A 16,831-nucleotide genomic window follows, 5' to 3' on the forward strand; every position below is an offset into this window, starting at 1 on the left:
CCCTACATGATAAAGAAATTGGGACCAGCATATGAATGTTTTCATATAGGAGCCACTAAAATAATCCCTCTTAAGAAAGTTAAGACGCTGGGTCACCTTTGACCAGCATCTCAGTATGAAGTCTCATGTGGGGAATTTGGTATCGGATTGTGTCTATTACATCAAACTGCTGTCCCACCTTAAACACCTTATGTCTCAGGCAAATGCAGAGACAATGGCGAGAGCGATTGTGGGAGCTAAAATTGCCTACTACTCCATCCTGCTCCTGGGTATTAATACATCTATTTGCAATAGTCTGCAGGTTACCCAGAACAGAGCAGTAAGAGTGTTTGAGTCTCGCTCGAAGAGACCCAAGTATCAGCGGAAAGACAAGCTCTTAACTGGCTCCCGGTTGAGTCAAGAATCTGGTTCCGACTATTGGTAATAACCAAGAAATGTAGGCAGGGAAGAATGCCTGCTTACTTACAGGTTCTCTTATCTAACAAAGCACATGGAAGATCGCTTGATCCAGCAATCAGGATCTTCTGATGATCCCCAGGTGTAGGACTGCGAAGGCTTCAAAGGAAGCCTTTTACTTTCCTGCTCCTAGGGCTCCTAGGGCTTGGAATAACCTTCCTCTGGGGCATTGATTCAACTGATGTCTTCAAAAGAAAATTGAAAACATTTCTGTTTGCCTAAGGTGATCTACCTCTGCTCTACTACTCCTCTCTAATCTGTCCATGCTTGAGGAGCTTTTTTCTTTTTTTTTGTGGTGTCTCGTTGCGCCCTTAAGCCTACGGGTCCATAGCACGCGCAATATAAATTTATAAAAGTAAAAAGTAAAAGTAAGGTAAATCCTTTCCGGTAAAAGCATCCCAAGCATCGAATAGACTGCTGACTGTAGTGAGACTAGTGAGAAATTACATGGCTTCTCGGAAGGCTCTGAAGACCACCATCTTTAGATAGACATAGATAGACATAGTAGATCCATCAAGGTTGACTAAGTAGACTAAGCGCCAGTCTGTCTCGTTTAATTCGTATGTTGTTCCTCGTCTAAATGTATTTGTCCTGATGCCTGCGGGCTTCAGCGCAATATAAATGAATAAATAAACTAATTCTTTTTCCTGCCCGGCATTCCAAGCAATCCTCGTTGTTAGTATAATCTTTCTGCTGCTTTTGACATGGTAGGCAACTCGACTTTCATGTCTATTCTTCCTTTGTGGCACTTGTCCTGACTGGTTTTCTTTTTGGCTCTCCGACTATACCTGCTCTGTTTCCTGGTCCGGTAAGTGTTCTTCCTCACATCCTCTCTGTTATGGAGTCCCCCAAGGACCTGTGCTTGATCTTTTACTATTTTCACATCGCTTTAATATGTACTCTTCTTTTAATCTTTCTTGTAATTTCTAAGCTGAATTCCTATGCCCTCACGCCCCTTCATTCTATCTGTAACTTCTCTATTTGGCCTTTATTTATCTTTGCCGTCATCTATAACTTGGCCTCTGCCGCCTTCCATTTCATCTCTGCATTTTTGTTCACTTTCTTTTCTTTGCAGTGTGTGCAGCCATGGCGTAGCCCCTCCAGATCTTTCTTCTAATTTCTCTATACTCTCATTTGTGTTCCCTTCATTCGTTCCTCTTGCTGACCTTTGTCCTCCCTGTGCCCAATATTGTTTCCGGTCATTTGTACTATCAGCTCCAAAAAGTTAAATTCTTCTTTATCTATTATCTGCTCCTTTCTTAAAGAACACCTTTCTTCCTCGAATGGGTGTTTTGTAATTAATTTTCTCAACTTGTTCATCAGATGCATAAAGATAGTACCATATTGTTTGTACAGCATTTTTGAGAACACGCTCTATTATTTAAATAAAGGGGCAACGTGCTGGTCTTGGAAGCAAGACCACGCAGAGCAACAGAGGTTCGAAGAATCCCAGATCTGTGCTTAGAAACCAAACTCGGGTATGGTATTAGGCGTGTTATAAATAAACAATTAAATAAAATTAAATGGAGGATTTCAAGATGGCGGCCGAGCCGGGTAGACGTGCGTGAGCGTTGCTCCGTCCCGCCAGCTCGGGCTGCAACAATAAAGATTACAGCGAAGCATACACCGTGCCCTCCGAAGATTACCGACCCTCCACCACACGACAGAAGGTGAAAACAGGGAGGAGATGAGCCCGCCGAACGAGCCTGCCAGGAGAGGACGGATTGGATCCCCCGGTCCGGCCCAGAACAACCCGCCCTCCAGCGAGGTAGCCCGGAGAAGAGCAGCGTCGCTGGAGGTGTCCCCCGGCCCTGCTAACAGCCAGAAGCAGTGAACCGTCAGGTGCAGATTGAAGACCGGGGCGCAAGAAGCGGAGCCCGACAGAGAGCAGTGGGCACACCACCAGCGCGAACCCCAACGGTGAGAAGAGCGGCCTGAAGAAAGGCACCATCCCGGCAGAACGAGCGGAAAGAGGAGGAGGCTGGACTGGAGCTAAGCGCAGATCCAGCGGAGAGGAAGCAGACGAGGGTGAGGCCCGGAGAAGAGAAGGTGCCGGCCCGGCGTAAGAAGACGCGTACCCTACCAGCTCCGGTCGGAGTCCAGAAAGGAAGGAGGCAGAAGCGAACGGAGGGAAGAAGATTGAAGAACCCAGCAGAGCTGCCGAAACAACGGAGCGCAGGTACAAGGCGGGGGAGAGATCCCGGGACCAGCGGGGGAGGGTGCTGCCCCCCACACAGTCAGCAGCAACACGTCCCCGGACGCCTACACGGGGGAAAACAACACAGGACTCCAGGGGAAGGGGAGATCAGAAAAGCAAACTCTACCCGGAATAAATAAGAGGACCCAAATATTTAACCCAGCTTACCTTTAGCAATCGCAGGCCAGATACAGGGGAGAGGGCCTCATGCCCCCAACACCCTCCTAGCCCCCCCTTGAGACTATTAGACGCGGGCCACAAAGCAACCCAGAGACACGGGGTCCCCCCTCCGAGACACCCTCAACCCACAAAGACACAGCGAGAAGTACCCCACAACTGGCTAGGGGGAAGTCATAACAGTCTCACAAGGGACAGACCCCCAGATAAGGGGGACCACAGTGAAAGAACTAACCGCTGAGGAATAAGAGCAGACAAGGCAAGGGGGAAATAAAAACCCTCAGAAGAGACCGATAAGGGGGAACCAGAGGACACATTAAAGAAGACTCCTTTGAAATACAACTGACCCCCATTAAAGAGCGACGAAACAGGAGAAGCATTAACACGAGGGGCCCGAGAAACGGGACACTAATAACTCCAACAGACATTACGTGGCAGGGCTCAATCAAGTCTCGAAGACAGACTGAGTTCCACAAGTACACACACGGATCCGAAGGCCTAAAGTGAATAAACAACGATAAAGGAGCCTGCCCATAAAGAAACGCACACATGTCAAAAGCCAGGACAAGGCTTGGGTTACAGGCATCTTCAGCAAATAAAAGCGGAACCAAACGGGATCAAGATCCGACCCAAATCTGGGGAATAGGACACTCAGCAATCAAGCAAACTGACAAACAGAAAAGCAAGGGGGGAGAACCATCAAAACGGAAAGAAGATATAGAAATGGCCTCGAGAGACGATATGAAAACCTGGTTCAAGGAATTTCAGGACCAATTTATATCATCCACACAGGCGCAGTTTGAAAACATGAAGGGGGAATTGAAAAAAGCAGTCCACGAACTGAAGAACAACATAGAAAACCTAGAGGAGAGAACAGACACACTGGAAATGACGGTCCAGAATATGGATGAGGAAGCCCTCCAACATGCAGAAGCACAAGACCGTCTAGCACGACTGGCAATGGAACTAGAATCCCAATGCGAAGATTTGGAAAATAGATCCAGGAGATCAAACATAAGAATTAAAAATATGCCGGAAACGGTAGAGGATAAAGACCTTCGCACAGCAGTACAACAAGTATTCCAAGACGTACTAACGGACGGCACCGGAGAAGAAATTCACATAGACAGAATACACAGAGAACCCGCCCAAGAGACGTACTAGTGGCCATGACACAATACACACAAGAAACAAATCCTCAGGAAGGCCAGGACAATAGAGCAAATAAGAATGAACGGCAAAGATATACTGTTGTTCCAAGACCTAGCACAATCCACGCTCAGAAAGAGAAGAGAAATGAGCCAGGTAACCAAAATCCTAACGGAAAAACAAATACACTATAAATGGACATTCCCTTTTGGCGTCGTCTTCACATGGGAAGACCGTCAATACCGCATCACAACATGCGAGGAAGGCCTCAAGATCCTGAGGTGCCAGGAACAAGAGTCGGAGCCCCAAATGCTAGAGAAACCCGAAGACAAAGGAGAGAACCGAGGGGATGGCAAACAGAGAAATTAAGAACAAGACTCCAATCCCGCAAAGTAGAGAAAAACTAAGCAACATCGGAAACGAAACACACGCACAAATAGACGGAGGGAGGAGCAACAAAGGCAAGGACAATCCAGAAAGGGCAGGTGCCTACACGAAGGTTGCGGCAGAGCCATGGGACGGCCTTGGAATCTGCAACAAAAGCAGGGTTTAGGACCACCTGCGAACTGTTAACCCTGAGATGTTAGAGGGCATGGAGCGAAGGCAGTACGCCCGAGCAACCATAGGGCCCAGCGCCCTCCTCAGGGACAAAGTTAGGGTGGAGGAGGGATGGGGGGGGGGGAGTTGAGGGGAAAGTTCGGAGGGGAAAAGAGTCAACCACTGGAACTAAAGCATACCACAGTGACCCACTAGACGAATCCCAAAAGAAACGCCAAATTCAAAAGAAAGAATGGGGCTAAAAATTTTAATGTACAACATCAGAGGGCTGAACACCCCAGTGAAAAGGAAAAAAAACGGAACACTTCCTACACAGAGAGAAGTTTTATATAATAATGTTCCTAGAAACATACATACAGAAAAAGAAGAAAGGCCTAATCCGAATAAGAGGCTAAAACCAAATTCTCCAATCCAATGACGAAAAAAAAAAGGAATACTGATTGCATTCGCTAACCACATTAATGTACAAATTGAAGCTTCAATGGCAGACAAAAATGGTCGCCCAGATAGATAATCGCCAAATAACCCTAGCAACCATTTACGCTCCAAATACGGGCCAGGAGGGATTTATCAAAGAAATGATCAACAAATTAGAAAACTTTGCGGAAGGAGAAGTGATTCTAACAGGAGACTTCAACCTAGCATGGAACCAGGCGGAAGACCGCTCAAATCCAAAAAATACCCAACAGGGGACTCCTTCACCTGCGCTAAAACAGACAATGAAGAACATGGCACTAGAAGACGTGTCGTGGAGACTCGGAGAGGAACAACATAAGGGTACACATATCATTCACAACTCAAGCTCCAGGATCGACTATATATGGCCCACAGGAGGTCTAGTAGGAGAGATTCAGGACATAGAAAAGGGCCAAATATCGCTATCAGACCATGCCCCGCTATGGATCACACTTCCCAAACTCCGGAAACGCTCAGGTCTATGGCGATGGACGCTCCCCAGAGAAATCTTACAAGACCCAGTTTCAAAAGAAACAATCAGAGAAAAGATAGTGGAGTACTTTGAGCAGAACGTCACTCCGGAAGTTTCCCTATGCACCATCTTGGAAGCCTTTAAAGTGATGATAAGGGGACAAATAATAGCACTGACAGTACAAAAAGATAAGCTGTCATACAAATGGGAAAATGACTTGGAAAAAAAACTGGAAGAGATGACAGAAGAAATGACAAATAACACTTCCAGGAAAATAAAGAGGGCACATCGACACGTCCAGAGTCAGATAGACCTGCTCAGGACCAAAAGAGCGGAAAAGCAACTACTGCATACAAAACACTGGTACGCGATGAAATTGAATAAAGCAGACAAACTTTTAGCAAGACAATTAAAAGGCAAAAAGCAAGACCAAACGGTGCAAACTCTAAAAGATGGACAAGGAACAAAGAAAACGCAATCAAAAGACATCAAAGAAATGTTTAGAGACTATTACCAGAATCTGTACACATCACAGCACCCGAATGAAAAGGAACAGGCGGCCTTTCTGAAAGAGTTAACACTACCAAAAGTAACAGCAGACGAAAAAGCAGCACTAGACGAACCAATAACGACAGAGGAGGTAGCAAAGGCCATCAAAGACTTACCCAAGAATAAATCTCCAGGACCGGACGGCTACACAGCTGCCTTCTACAAAACATATGCGGAAATACTAACACCCAATTTAACCACACTATTCAACACATTCAAAGAATCAAACAATATCGCAGCCTCCATGAACAAGGCAAAGATACTAGTCTTTCACAAGAAGGGGAAGGACCCAGAAAACCCGAGCTCATACCGCCCAATAGCTCTAATCAACGTTGATGCCAAACTCTATACTAAAGTACTCGCTAACAGACTCGCTCCTCTCCCCCCCAAACTGATTCACCAAGAACAATCAGGATTCATCCCAAACAGGAAAACCCATGACAACATCAGACGGATAGTACACTTCATAGAGAAAGCCAGAATCACAAACCTCCCATCAGCAATAATATCGATAAATGCGGAAAAAGCATTCGACCGGGTAGAATGGATCATGCTTTTCGCGACACTAAAGAAAATGGGCGTGGGAAACGAATTTATAAACATGGTTCGTGCCAACTACAATTCACCAACGGCTAGGATCGCAGTCAATGGGGGAATTATCGAACCCCATCAGAATAGGAAGGGGCACAAAACAGGGATGCCCTCTGTCACCCCTACTGTACGCAGTCTTCCTTGAACCCCTCCTGGCAAAGATCAGAGCGGCCCCAGACATAAAGAGCATAGAAATGGGAGGGGACACGCATAAGGCAGGGGCATACGCAGACGATATGATGATGACCGTAACAGAACCAACCAAGTCACTCCCCCTCCTCATACAATAGATCGACTACGGAACAATATCAGGGCTAAAAATAAATAAGCAGAAATCGTCGTTAATGGTCCTAGCAGGAGACAAAGATGAGATATACAAGAAAACGAAAGACCTGCAACTACAAACGGCGGAAGACGGGGTGAGATACCTTGGAGTAACATTGACAGCCACGATAAAAAACCTCTACATGGGGAACTATACAAAACTCAAGATGTAAAAAGAGACCTGGACAGATGGAACCCGCTGGCAATCTCCTGGTGGGGCAGAATTACGGTCATTAAGATGACGATTTTACCCAGATTGCTGTATTACTTCCAAGCGCTACCCATACGTATACCGACAACATCCTTTAAGACACTCACCAAAATAGTAACAAAATATATATGGCAAAATAAAACACCAAGACTGTCACAACAGGTGCTCACAGCGCAAAGGTCAGATGGAGGCATGGCGCTCCCCCATTTCAGGAAATATCACGAGGCGGCACAACTGTGGGTCCTGAACGAATGGATCACAGACACATCAGAAAAATGGTGGGAGGCGCAGGATAGAGCAGTCGCAAGATCAAAACATCAAATAAGCAAGGCCATGAGTACCACCATGTAAATATGGGAGAGAACAACTAAGAAAGAAATTCTTACAATAGATCCCGCCCCCTTCATACCAATTATCGACAACCCAGATTTCCCCCCTGGTGCAGAAAAAGGAGCATTCCAGAAATGGCGAGACGCTGATTGCACAAAAGTGGGAGACATGTACGTCGGCCAACAGATCATAACGTTCGCAGAATGTCAGGAACTAGTGGGTCTCACGGAAAAGACAGATTCCAATACGAGCAGCTCCACCATTGGCTCACAACGCCAAGAATAACCAAGGCATTGACAAGGCCCCTGACCCCATTCGAGACATGCATGATGACCCAAACGGGAGAAAAAAAAAATGTGTCTCCACCCTCTATAAATTCATGAACGCCCAGGTAGAAAACATAACATGGCCGTAAATGAAAAAATGTGAAACAACGCTAGGGAAACAAATCACGAGGGAACACTGGACATACATCTGGCTAATAATCCCAAAATGGACACTGGCGATACAAACGAGAGAAGCATGGAGAAAAGTGATGATTCAATTGCACTACACTCCGGAAAGACTACACAAAATGTTCCCGACACTACAAGGGAAATGCTGGAGGGGATGCGACACTATAGGAAATTGGAGACACATATGGTGGGACTGCAAAGAACTGCAACATTTCTGGTTGGAGGTGAAAACACAAATGCAAAAAATCTTCAAGGGAGCTGCTAACCTAGGAGAGGAAATATGGATGTGTGGCCTGTAGGCCCCCCGAGACAAGTCACTCACAAAGACACAAAAGCGGAACTTCATGGGATTCCTTATAGCAGCATGGCTAGCAGTAGCACAAAAATGGAAACAAAAAACTCCCCCCAACCACTCAAGAATGGCTTTACAGGATATGGACTTATGTAGCAATGGAGAGAATCACATACAACCTCCAAGGGGACAGACAGAGATTCACTACAGACTGGGGCAACGCTCTAGAATATCTACAAAGTGATTATATGCTGCAATGGTGCCCACATAACCTTCGCATACTGGATATGTTCACAGGATAAGATTGATGCAACAGAATGGGAAGCAGTGTGATAGCTAAGACATTATAACCGGTGGGGAGGGAGGGGGGTCGGAAGGAGGGGCGAAATGGGACAATGTTGAGTCCCGATGTTTATGTTTAAAGAAATGCCAATAAAAATGTATTAAAAAAAAAAATTAAATGGAGATTAAAATGACTTCAAAGAAAGGAAGAGCAGCCACCAATCCACGAATGAGCACTACCCGATTCTGCGGTGCCCAGACCTCAAGTCTGGTTATACCACTGCAGGATCCTGATGCCATCGGGCCCATCCTTTAGTGTGTGCCATTCCATATCCAGCGAATTTTGCTAGAATGTCCTATATTAAGACCTCTGCACTCTACGAAGGAGGATTTCTGAAGTTCAATCCAGGGCCTGTGCCACAAGGTCCCATGCTGCTGATACATTGTGACATCTGTCCACAAGGAAACCTGCCTCCCACACCTGTAACATTGTCGCTGATACTTGGTTGAGTAAATGCATCTCAAGTATATCTCGAGTATAAGAGCTTTCTAAGAGGCCCTGCTGAGGTGAATTCTCTGTGCGCTGTACAGCTGGTAGATTAACGGGTAACTGAAGACATAAATTAGGATGTCTAAAGGGTTTATCTTACAGCGCACAGAGCCATGGGATTGTTTTGTACTGTATAAATGAAGGAGGGGTTATCAAATAAGGGCAATTCCATCTTGCTTGATAACGGTACTCTGCCCATCACTTTCTTTGGGCCCGCCTCGTGGTGGTCGAATGAAAATCGCACAAGTTGCAGGGTTTCAAGAGCCCCCTGCACTTCTTTCTTAACTTGGCTGACACTTTTCTCTTGCCATCTCAGTTTCCAGGTGGACCCATCCTCCTGCTGGGCTAAGGCTTTGCCTGATTTCACTAGGCATGGGGAGCTTCTGATGTGAGCCCCGGGATACTGGCATTCATTCCTGCTACAGTCACTGCCAGCATTGAGTGGTCAGTTGTCTCTTCCAAAGGATGACTTAAGATTCTGTCTCAACCTCCTCGTCAAATCGACTATTCCCTGATTGCTCCCACTCACCTCTACCTTCCTCCTGGGCAATGCCAATGTCCGGGCCCCTTGCCCTCCCTTCTTAATTCATGATGCACGTGACAAGTAAATCCTGGTAGTGAGTGTGCAGTGCATTTCCAGTTCCAGAAACCAGCTCTTTTTCGGGCATTGAAATCTGGAGTTTGGGGATGGAGGTGGTTTAGGTAAACAAACACAGTGGCTTGCAATATTGTTTTACACTTGGGAGGTGGAGGGGGCGGGGGGTGGTAGTGGGTGATGGGACAATTGGGGTGGGTTAGGGTGAAGGGATGACCCACCCTTAAATGTTCTGGGGCAACCAGAAGTAAAAATGGTACATTGTTTTTATGATGGTTACAGGTTTTAGGAGACTAGCTCATGGGATAGGGGTTACCCCGGAGTTGCACTTGCTTCTCTTTCTCCAAATGATGGTGCCTCTTCCTCCTGGCCAACAGATGGCTTCCTTCGGACAGGCTTCAGATCCTGGGTACTTTGCCTTTCCCAATCTAGGGTGCCATATCAAATAAGGTACCCATTTCTCTTGTCTTGGGGTCCCTCAGGTTCTAGCAAGAGGGAGTTTCCTACATGGCTTGTGATGAGTTGGAGGTCCTAGGGGACCGTCCCTTTATCTCCTTATGGCGCGCGCGCGTGCGTGCGTGCGTGCGTGCGCGTGCGTGCGTGCGTCCGTCCGTCCGTCCGTCCCCATCTCAGCCTGAAACATGGGACCTAGTTACAGTACCGAGAGCACATCTTTTTGATGATGTGAGCTCTTCACCCATGTGCCTTTTGGGTAGGTAAAAATTTCAATATTTGACGACTCTCAAGTGCATTCTTGTCAAGGCCAAATGACAGAATGTGGCAAACAACATAAAGGAAAGAACAGTGCGCAGTAAATTCGTTTTTCTAAACATGAGGTGGTACTGTTGGTGGCAGCACACTGTTGAGTATGTACTCTTGCCCAACAGCTGTCTAGCTATGCCAACGTTGGTTGTTCATACGTCAGCAGTGATCCCTGTCTGTGTATTAGTATATGAGCTGTTAAGTTCTACTCTGTAAAGTTTGATGATCGGGTGGACATGCCAGATTTATTGTCCAAAATTGTTTAGCCAAACACTCATCTCCTGGTTTGTTTCCATTTCACAGGAGCAGATGGTGATGAACCTGGACAGCCGGGTGCTGATCTTCCCACTCTACATCTGCTGTAACTTCTTGTACACGTCCCCCGAGCAAAAAGCTGAGGGTGAAGGTCTGTCTGAGAGCACTGAAAGCTGAGAATGGCCTCTGAGGGAAGGACTGTTTCACCAAGCGTGCTCTCGGAAGGACAGCTGGGGCACGTAGAGGAACGAACCGAAACCATGTGGCCTTATGTTCAGCGTCTGACTGTTATTTCCTCAGAATACGTCCAAATCCTATCAGAGACTGAAGTAAAGCCACTGTGAACCAGAAATATTTCGCCAGAGTTTACTTGTTTAATACAAGTCCATAGCTCCCTGCGTATTCAGGAAATATGGGGAGGTCTTTCAAAAGAGAGATGCAATACATTTAGTGTTTTATTTTTTTTATTTTTTACTTCTCTGGTTGCTGCATTTTACATGACGTGGAAATTCTTGGTAACCAGGCTAACATGCTTGTGAAAGCCTGCACTGTCTTGTGCACATGTTCTTGAACATGTACTGCTTAGGTTTACAGGATCCAAGGCTCGTGGGTGATTTTGGAATCCTTCCCAAGTGTTTCCCCACTCGTTAAGATCTTCCTAACCAGAGTTTGTATAGCTAGAATCCTAAAGTAGCCTCCTGCTTTGTACAAAGTGAAACACTGTTCCTCCCACTGGGAGATAAATTTGGTTCCATAAGTATGATGTGTGCCATATTCCAAGGATGCCTAATCCCCTACCCCCCTAGTGCTGTGATTGGTTACACAATGATCCCTCAAGAACAGTATTCTGCTCTTTGATTGGCGTGCTGTAGTCACTCCATTCCCTCTCTTCCAAATCTTTCTTGGGAATTTAAATCCTTCTGTGTCTTCCTTTTCTCGCACATTGTGCCTGTAAGCCATGCCGCATAACACCCCTTTTAAGAACATTAACCAGTAAGTGAATCACATTTTGTTAACTTGTCAATTACTTTTAGGATTCAGGATCAGTAATAATTCCTGCTCTGCTTGCAAATCCAAATGCAGCAGTATTCCAGCAAGGGCACTGTCTCAAATTGCTTTGCGTTCTGATGGGTTGCCTTATCATGAATGCCTTATTCAACGGACTCCAGATGCAGGTTTATGGGTTAATGTTTCAGTTACACAACCTGCAACAAGGATAACATATATGCTCATAAAACTGATTAGTTCTCTTGTGGTTTCTTTTGATTGCTTTCATAGAAATTGGATGCCCGCTTTGCAGCTCAAATGAGCTTGGTGGATGACTTTAGTTTCTGTACATTTTGTTTGTACAGGTAGAACGTCCTCCACAACACGCTGGACCCCAAAATCTTGAACATGTTCTATATCAATAACAGTAGTAGGGTCCAGGAACTTGTTTCCCACAGAATGTTACCAGTTTTTCAAAAAGGTTAGATGGCAATGACTGGGTGTACTGGAAAGGATGGTGTGTAGACCTGGCACCAAGAATCATGCATTCCAGACCTTGAGTCTGATGCTGCAAATATAACTTTGATTTCAGTGCCTGAAAATTTCAAAACCTCTACTGAAAAGGGATGAGGTCTAGCTTCATCAGGTGACAGCAGTGTTTCAAGTGCCTTGTTTTGTTACATTTGCAATCCCAGCAGATCTAAAGCTCCATTGGGCCCTTCCAGTGTTGTAGAAGCATCTGTTTTTTTGTCCTTGCTGGCACACCACCTACACAATTGTATTACTGTAGCAATTATGTACTGGGCTTCAGCCTATCCTGGTGAATGTGAACATTTTCGTGGCTCTCCTGGAGCCTGTGGAGCTGGTCTTAAGGAGTCCTGAAGTACTGTGAAACATGCACATCCCTGTACCATAATCACTGCGATTCACACCCATTTCCACTAGTGTTCTTAATTAGCAGGTTAGTTCTGTGGTTGGTGGAATGCATCAGTGAAGCGCCAGATTCCACTTGCCATCCGAAAAAGTGAACTACATCTTTTAACACAGCAGTTGCTACTAATTTTCTCCCCCTTCTCTCTGCAAGGCTGCCCGCTCTACCAGTGGGAGCAAACCTTCCTTCAGAAGAGTAGGACATTTTTTCCCCTACTTTTCTTTTTACTTTGGTGCATTTTTATTGTTACTTTCTTTGTAAAAATAAATTTGTTTCCAAACAAATGTCTTTGGATATGCTCTCAAACCATGTGATGAATGTCCAATCCAACATACTTTGTCTTGCTGTGTACAGTAGGGGCAGAAAACAAAAATATTGTTCTTTAAAGCAATGCATTCATTTTTTTTTTATATAAACAATCCGAGCCCTGCCAAATACTTAATAAGGTTATTGGAGGGAAACTGCCGACCAGTGCTGAGGTGTCCACCTCTTACAATAGGTACGTCACAGTTGAGGTAAAATTCACAGTCAGATATGTTTTTGGAATATTTGGTTTGCTTTATGTTGTCCATTTTGTTCATGAGCAACTGTACATGTATATGCTTCCACTGATAGTGAAATAGTTGTTTGATAATCAGAGCGGACCTTGTGTGAAATGTGTCAGTAACTACCTAGAATGTGTGTGTAAAGGAAATGGTGGCATGTTATTTTTAGTTCGGGTCACAGGCAAAGCAGCCTTCTGGTAGACTGTGCAAATAGTCATCGCCATGATTCTGAAAGGCTGGTCAGCCATGGGCAGTCAGGCGCATGCCTGACATCAATGCCTCTTCCCTAGTACTGTTAACCCTTTAAGGCCTGGGCCTAACAAACGTTCTCCCCATTTGGTCCGCCTGCATACCGTTGACTGATTGCCACAGGTGCCAAACCAAACAAGTCACAATCCCATTGCTCTGATCTATAGGTGGTGACCCGAGTCAGTGTGTTCCTTAACTTGTGCCATACTTGTCTGTATGTTTTGGTCTACAGACTGTGAAGTGGTGGTCGCTTTAACATCCAGCCTAGCAGCAAGGACTGTGGAGCTACTTATGTGAAAGAAAAGCCACAGTTTGTCTCTGATTCCTCTTCTGCCATGTTCTCTCCCTCGGCCTGTAGCAATAATCTCATTCTGATCACAACTGGGTGGAATGGTGTTGTCTTATGCCGGGATTCTCATGTATCTCTGCACTCCATCTGCACTTGTTCTTTGGCTGCTTAGCTGCATTTGTTCTTCTGCAAGATAGATGTGCAATACCCACCTTCTAGAGAGCCAGGCGATCCACTAGGGCTCCTTCTCCCTTAGAGTAGGTGGCCCAGTAGTTCTCTGATTAGCTCTAATTATGTCCAAAGTTGGTGCTTTGTTTTACCGTGGCCTTTCTTCCTTTTTCCTGTTTTCCCCTTTGACAGCACTCTGGAACCTATGCCCCAAAGTGCCTTATTATGAAGCATGCAGCCAGAGAAGTTTTCACCACAAGAGCAAACGATAGGCTCTTCATTCGAGAGATTATGTCCAAGTTGGAGCACTACGTCCCACTTCTGTGTGTTTTTGATGGTCCCTTGCCCTCTGGCCAGACTTTCTTGACATTTTTCTGCAGGGTTGGGAAATTTTAGAAGTTACTCAGCATTTTTTATTTAGTGTTCCTACGGATGTAGGACGGTCAGAAAGAAACGGATGTATGAGAATGAAATGTTCTGGAGAGTCTGAACAAGAGATTCTCCACCGCACAGCTAGGATATGGGCACAGTGAAATGGCAAATTCGTGACGGACTTGACGGACTACCTTAGCTTTCAGAAACACCACCTAGTGGGGAAAACCTCGATTTGCCTAACATGTCAGTCCATGTCTGTGTACACTGATGGTAATGCGGCTTTCCATACTGTTTTGAGGGAACAGATTCTCCATTCCCCCTAAAACCAACAAAGTACTCTGGCATGCCTTTTGTATAAATTCTCAGCAGAACACAGTGTTTAAACCTCCTACTTTTTAAACAATTTCTCCCCTGACTGTTGTGTACTCTGGTAAGAAAAGTACATTTTGTTATTGTTTTTATTTAACTACCCTTACTTTTATTTGAACCCATTAGCAACCTTCATTCTTAGGTGACTGTAGGCATGGAGCGCACACAGTAATTTCTACGCAAAATCAAGCATCTGATAAGCACAGCTGTGCCAATGGCTTTTTTCATACACGTTGGCGCATTTGGGGATCACACAATGTACTTGGAGGAAAGTGAGTCCAGAGCTTTATACCCATACACTGATCACAGCCAGGAGTGTGATATTAAACACCTAAACATTGTATATCATGCTCTCTGTTTTTATGTTCAATTGAAGGATGGACAATTCCTATACTAGATGCCCTCTTAGAAATGTCTGCTGTGACTGACCTGTTATTTTTGTTTTGTTGAAAACATTTTTATTTGTAAGAAACTGTTTATAAACTCTCCTAATTTGTATTTGGTATTTCTTCTTATAAGCATTATGGTCAACAAATAAATGCTGCTAGATGATGCACGTAAAAAGGCGTGGAAGGTTTTTCCTTTTCAAAGATTGCTTTGAGATAGATGAAATAGTAGCCTTTTGATCAAAAGCATTTAGAGTGAATAAAAAACGTAAACCAATATTGGCAAAGCCAGTAGTTTTAGCGTTTGGAGATTTTCACTGCATTTTACATGTATAGGGATAAAGCTATACCATCACTATAAAGAACTTGCAAGTTCAAGGGTCACCATGAGATTATTATTACATGAGCTGTTAGCTTCTGCTTGCTGCTTAAATATTTATAAAATGTTACATTGTCACCTGAAGCACAAAGCTTCAGTTTAAAAGGCCTACTATGGAGGTCTATGAAGTGCCTTTGATCTCTGTACCATTGGACATCTAGAATTCCTCGAAGAAGAGAGTCCCCACTCCAGGAAATCCACGACAGAGGAGGCTCCACAAGTACCTTTTCCCAACCATGAGGAATGGGAGGCCTATAGACTCAAGATAAGTTGCCATGGGTGAAACGCAGATGGCTTGAGCCCTGGTGCCTTCAGTGCCTTTTGAGTCAACCATGCGTGAACGAGCCGGTAGAGAGACCGATTTGTCACGAAGCTGTGCGCCTTCAGGCCCAACGTGCACCAGACAAATAAGATCCCATCTTGTGGTCGCACCTCTCAGTCTATGGACATCGGTCCTCCAGCCTGGACTATCCCTTCTGTGGCACTACTGGTGCCAACCAGCACAGAGGGTGCTGGAATGCCTCTTGATTATGTCCCAATTCCGCTGAGTGCATACATTTCTTGTCTTGGGGACATTTATGAGTAGGAAGTGGATCCCATTCCCTTTGGCAGAAAACCTCTCCAACCTAGGCAAGTTAGAGACTCCCCGGAAGAGTTCTATGGGGAACAAGGGGACTTGGTGGATCTTGCAGCCAACGTCCAGGACGTCCAAGAGTTGGACATGCTCCCTCCTCCTACCCTTGGCAAGCCTCTGGCTGCTTTTCAACATCTGATTGCCAAAGTGATAGATACCTTGGGCTTTGGCACCCTCCCGAATAAAGTACAGTATGAGCTCACTGACATCCTGGATATGATATGATAGTTTATTTATATAGCGCCTATACACAATGTGTTTCAAAGCGCTTCAAGGCAAGGGAGGGAACAAGGAAAAATACAATGACATTCTTATAGGCCATGAACAGTAAGGATGTGGAATTAACTCTCCTACTCAGCCTGACGACATTTCAGATAGTGCAAGAGCTAAGACATAGATAAGGAAGGGAGGGGGAGAGTGGGAAGGAAATGGAAACAGACAAGCGACTATCGTACTAGGCCTGACAAAATTTCAGATAGTGCTGGAGAGGGGGCCGGGGGACCACTAAGGGGAGAGGGGATGAGACATACGAGGTTGCTATCATACTAGGTCCAGGGACAATTCTGATGGAGTAAGTGCATAGAAGAAAGTAAGGGGAGGAGATGGGGAAAAGGGAGAAAGGGAGAGGAGGAGAGAACAAAGTAACCCGTCAAAAAGAGTGGAGAAGCAAGAGTGGAGAGCGAATACAATTGCAGAAGTCAGTATTAACACATAATGTTGAAAGCCAGGATACAAGATGAGGATGGGAACAGCATGATTCAGGGCCACCATGAGTACAAGATGCAAAAGAAGTCCAGCATGAGAGTTGAGAATGGGCTATGCACCGTGAATCAATGAAGTTCATAAAAGTCAAATCCA

General features: G+C 45.3%; 1 protein-coding gene across 1 annotated transcript in view; it reads left to right on the forward strand.

Moving 5' to 3' along the window:
• GMCL1 (germ cell-less 1, spermatogenesis associated) overlaps positions 1 to 15,138 on the forward strand; it is a 979,035-nt gene extending 963,897 nt beyond the window's left edge. The window contains exon 14 of the mRNA XM_069618907.1: positions 10,710 to 15,138. Coding sequence (XP_069475008.1) covers positions 10,710 to 10,838 — 129 coding nt within the window. The 3' untranslated portion in view covers positions 10,839 to 15,138. The remainder of the gene's footprint in view (positions 1 to 10,709) is intronic.
• The last annotated feature ends 1,693 nt before the right edge of the window (positions 15,139 to 16,831 follow it).

Source organism: Ambystoma mexicanum, chromosome 10 (genome assembly GCF_040938575.1).
Source record: "Ambystoma mexicanum isolate Mex_15411 chromosome 10, UKY_AmexF1_1, whole genome shotgun sequence".
Taxonomy (NCBI): Eukaryota; Metazoa; Chordata; class Amphibia; order Caudata; family Ambystomatidae; genus Ambystoma; species Ambystoma mexicanum.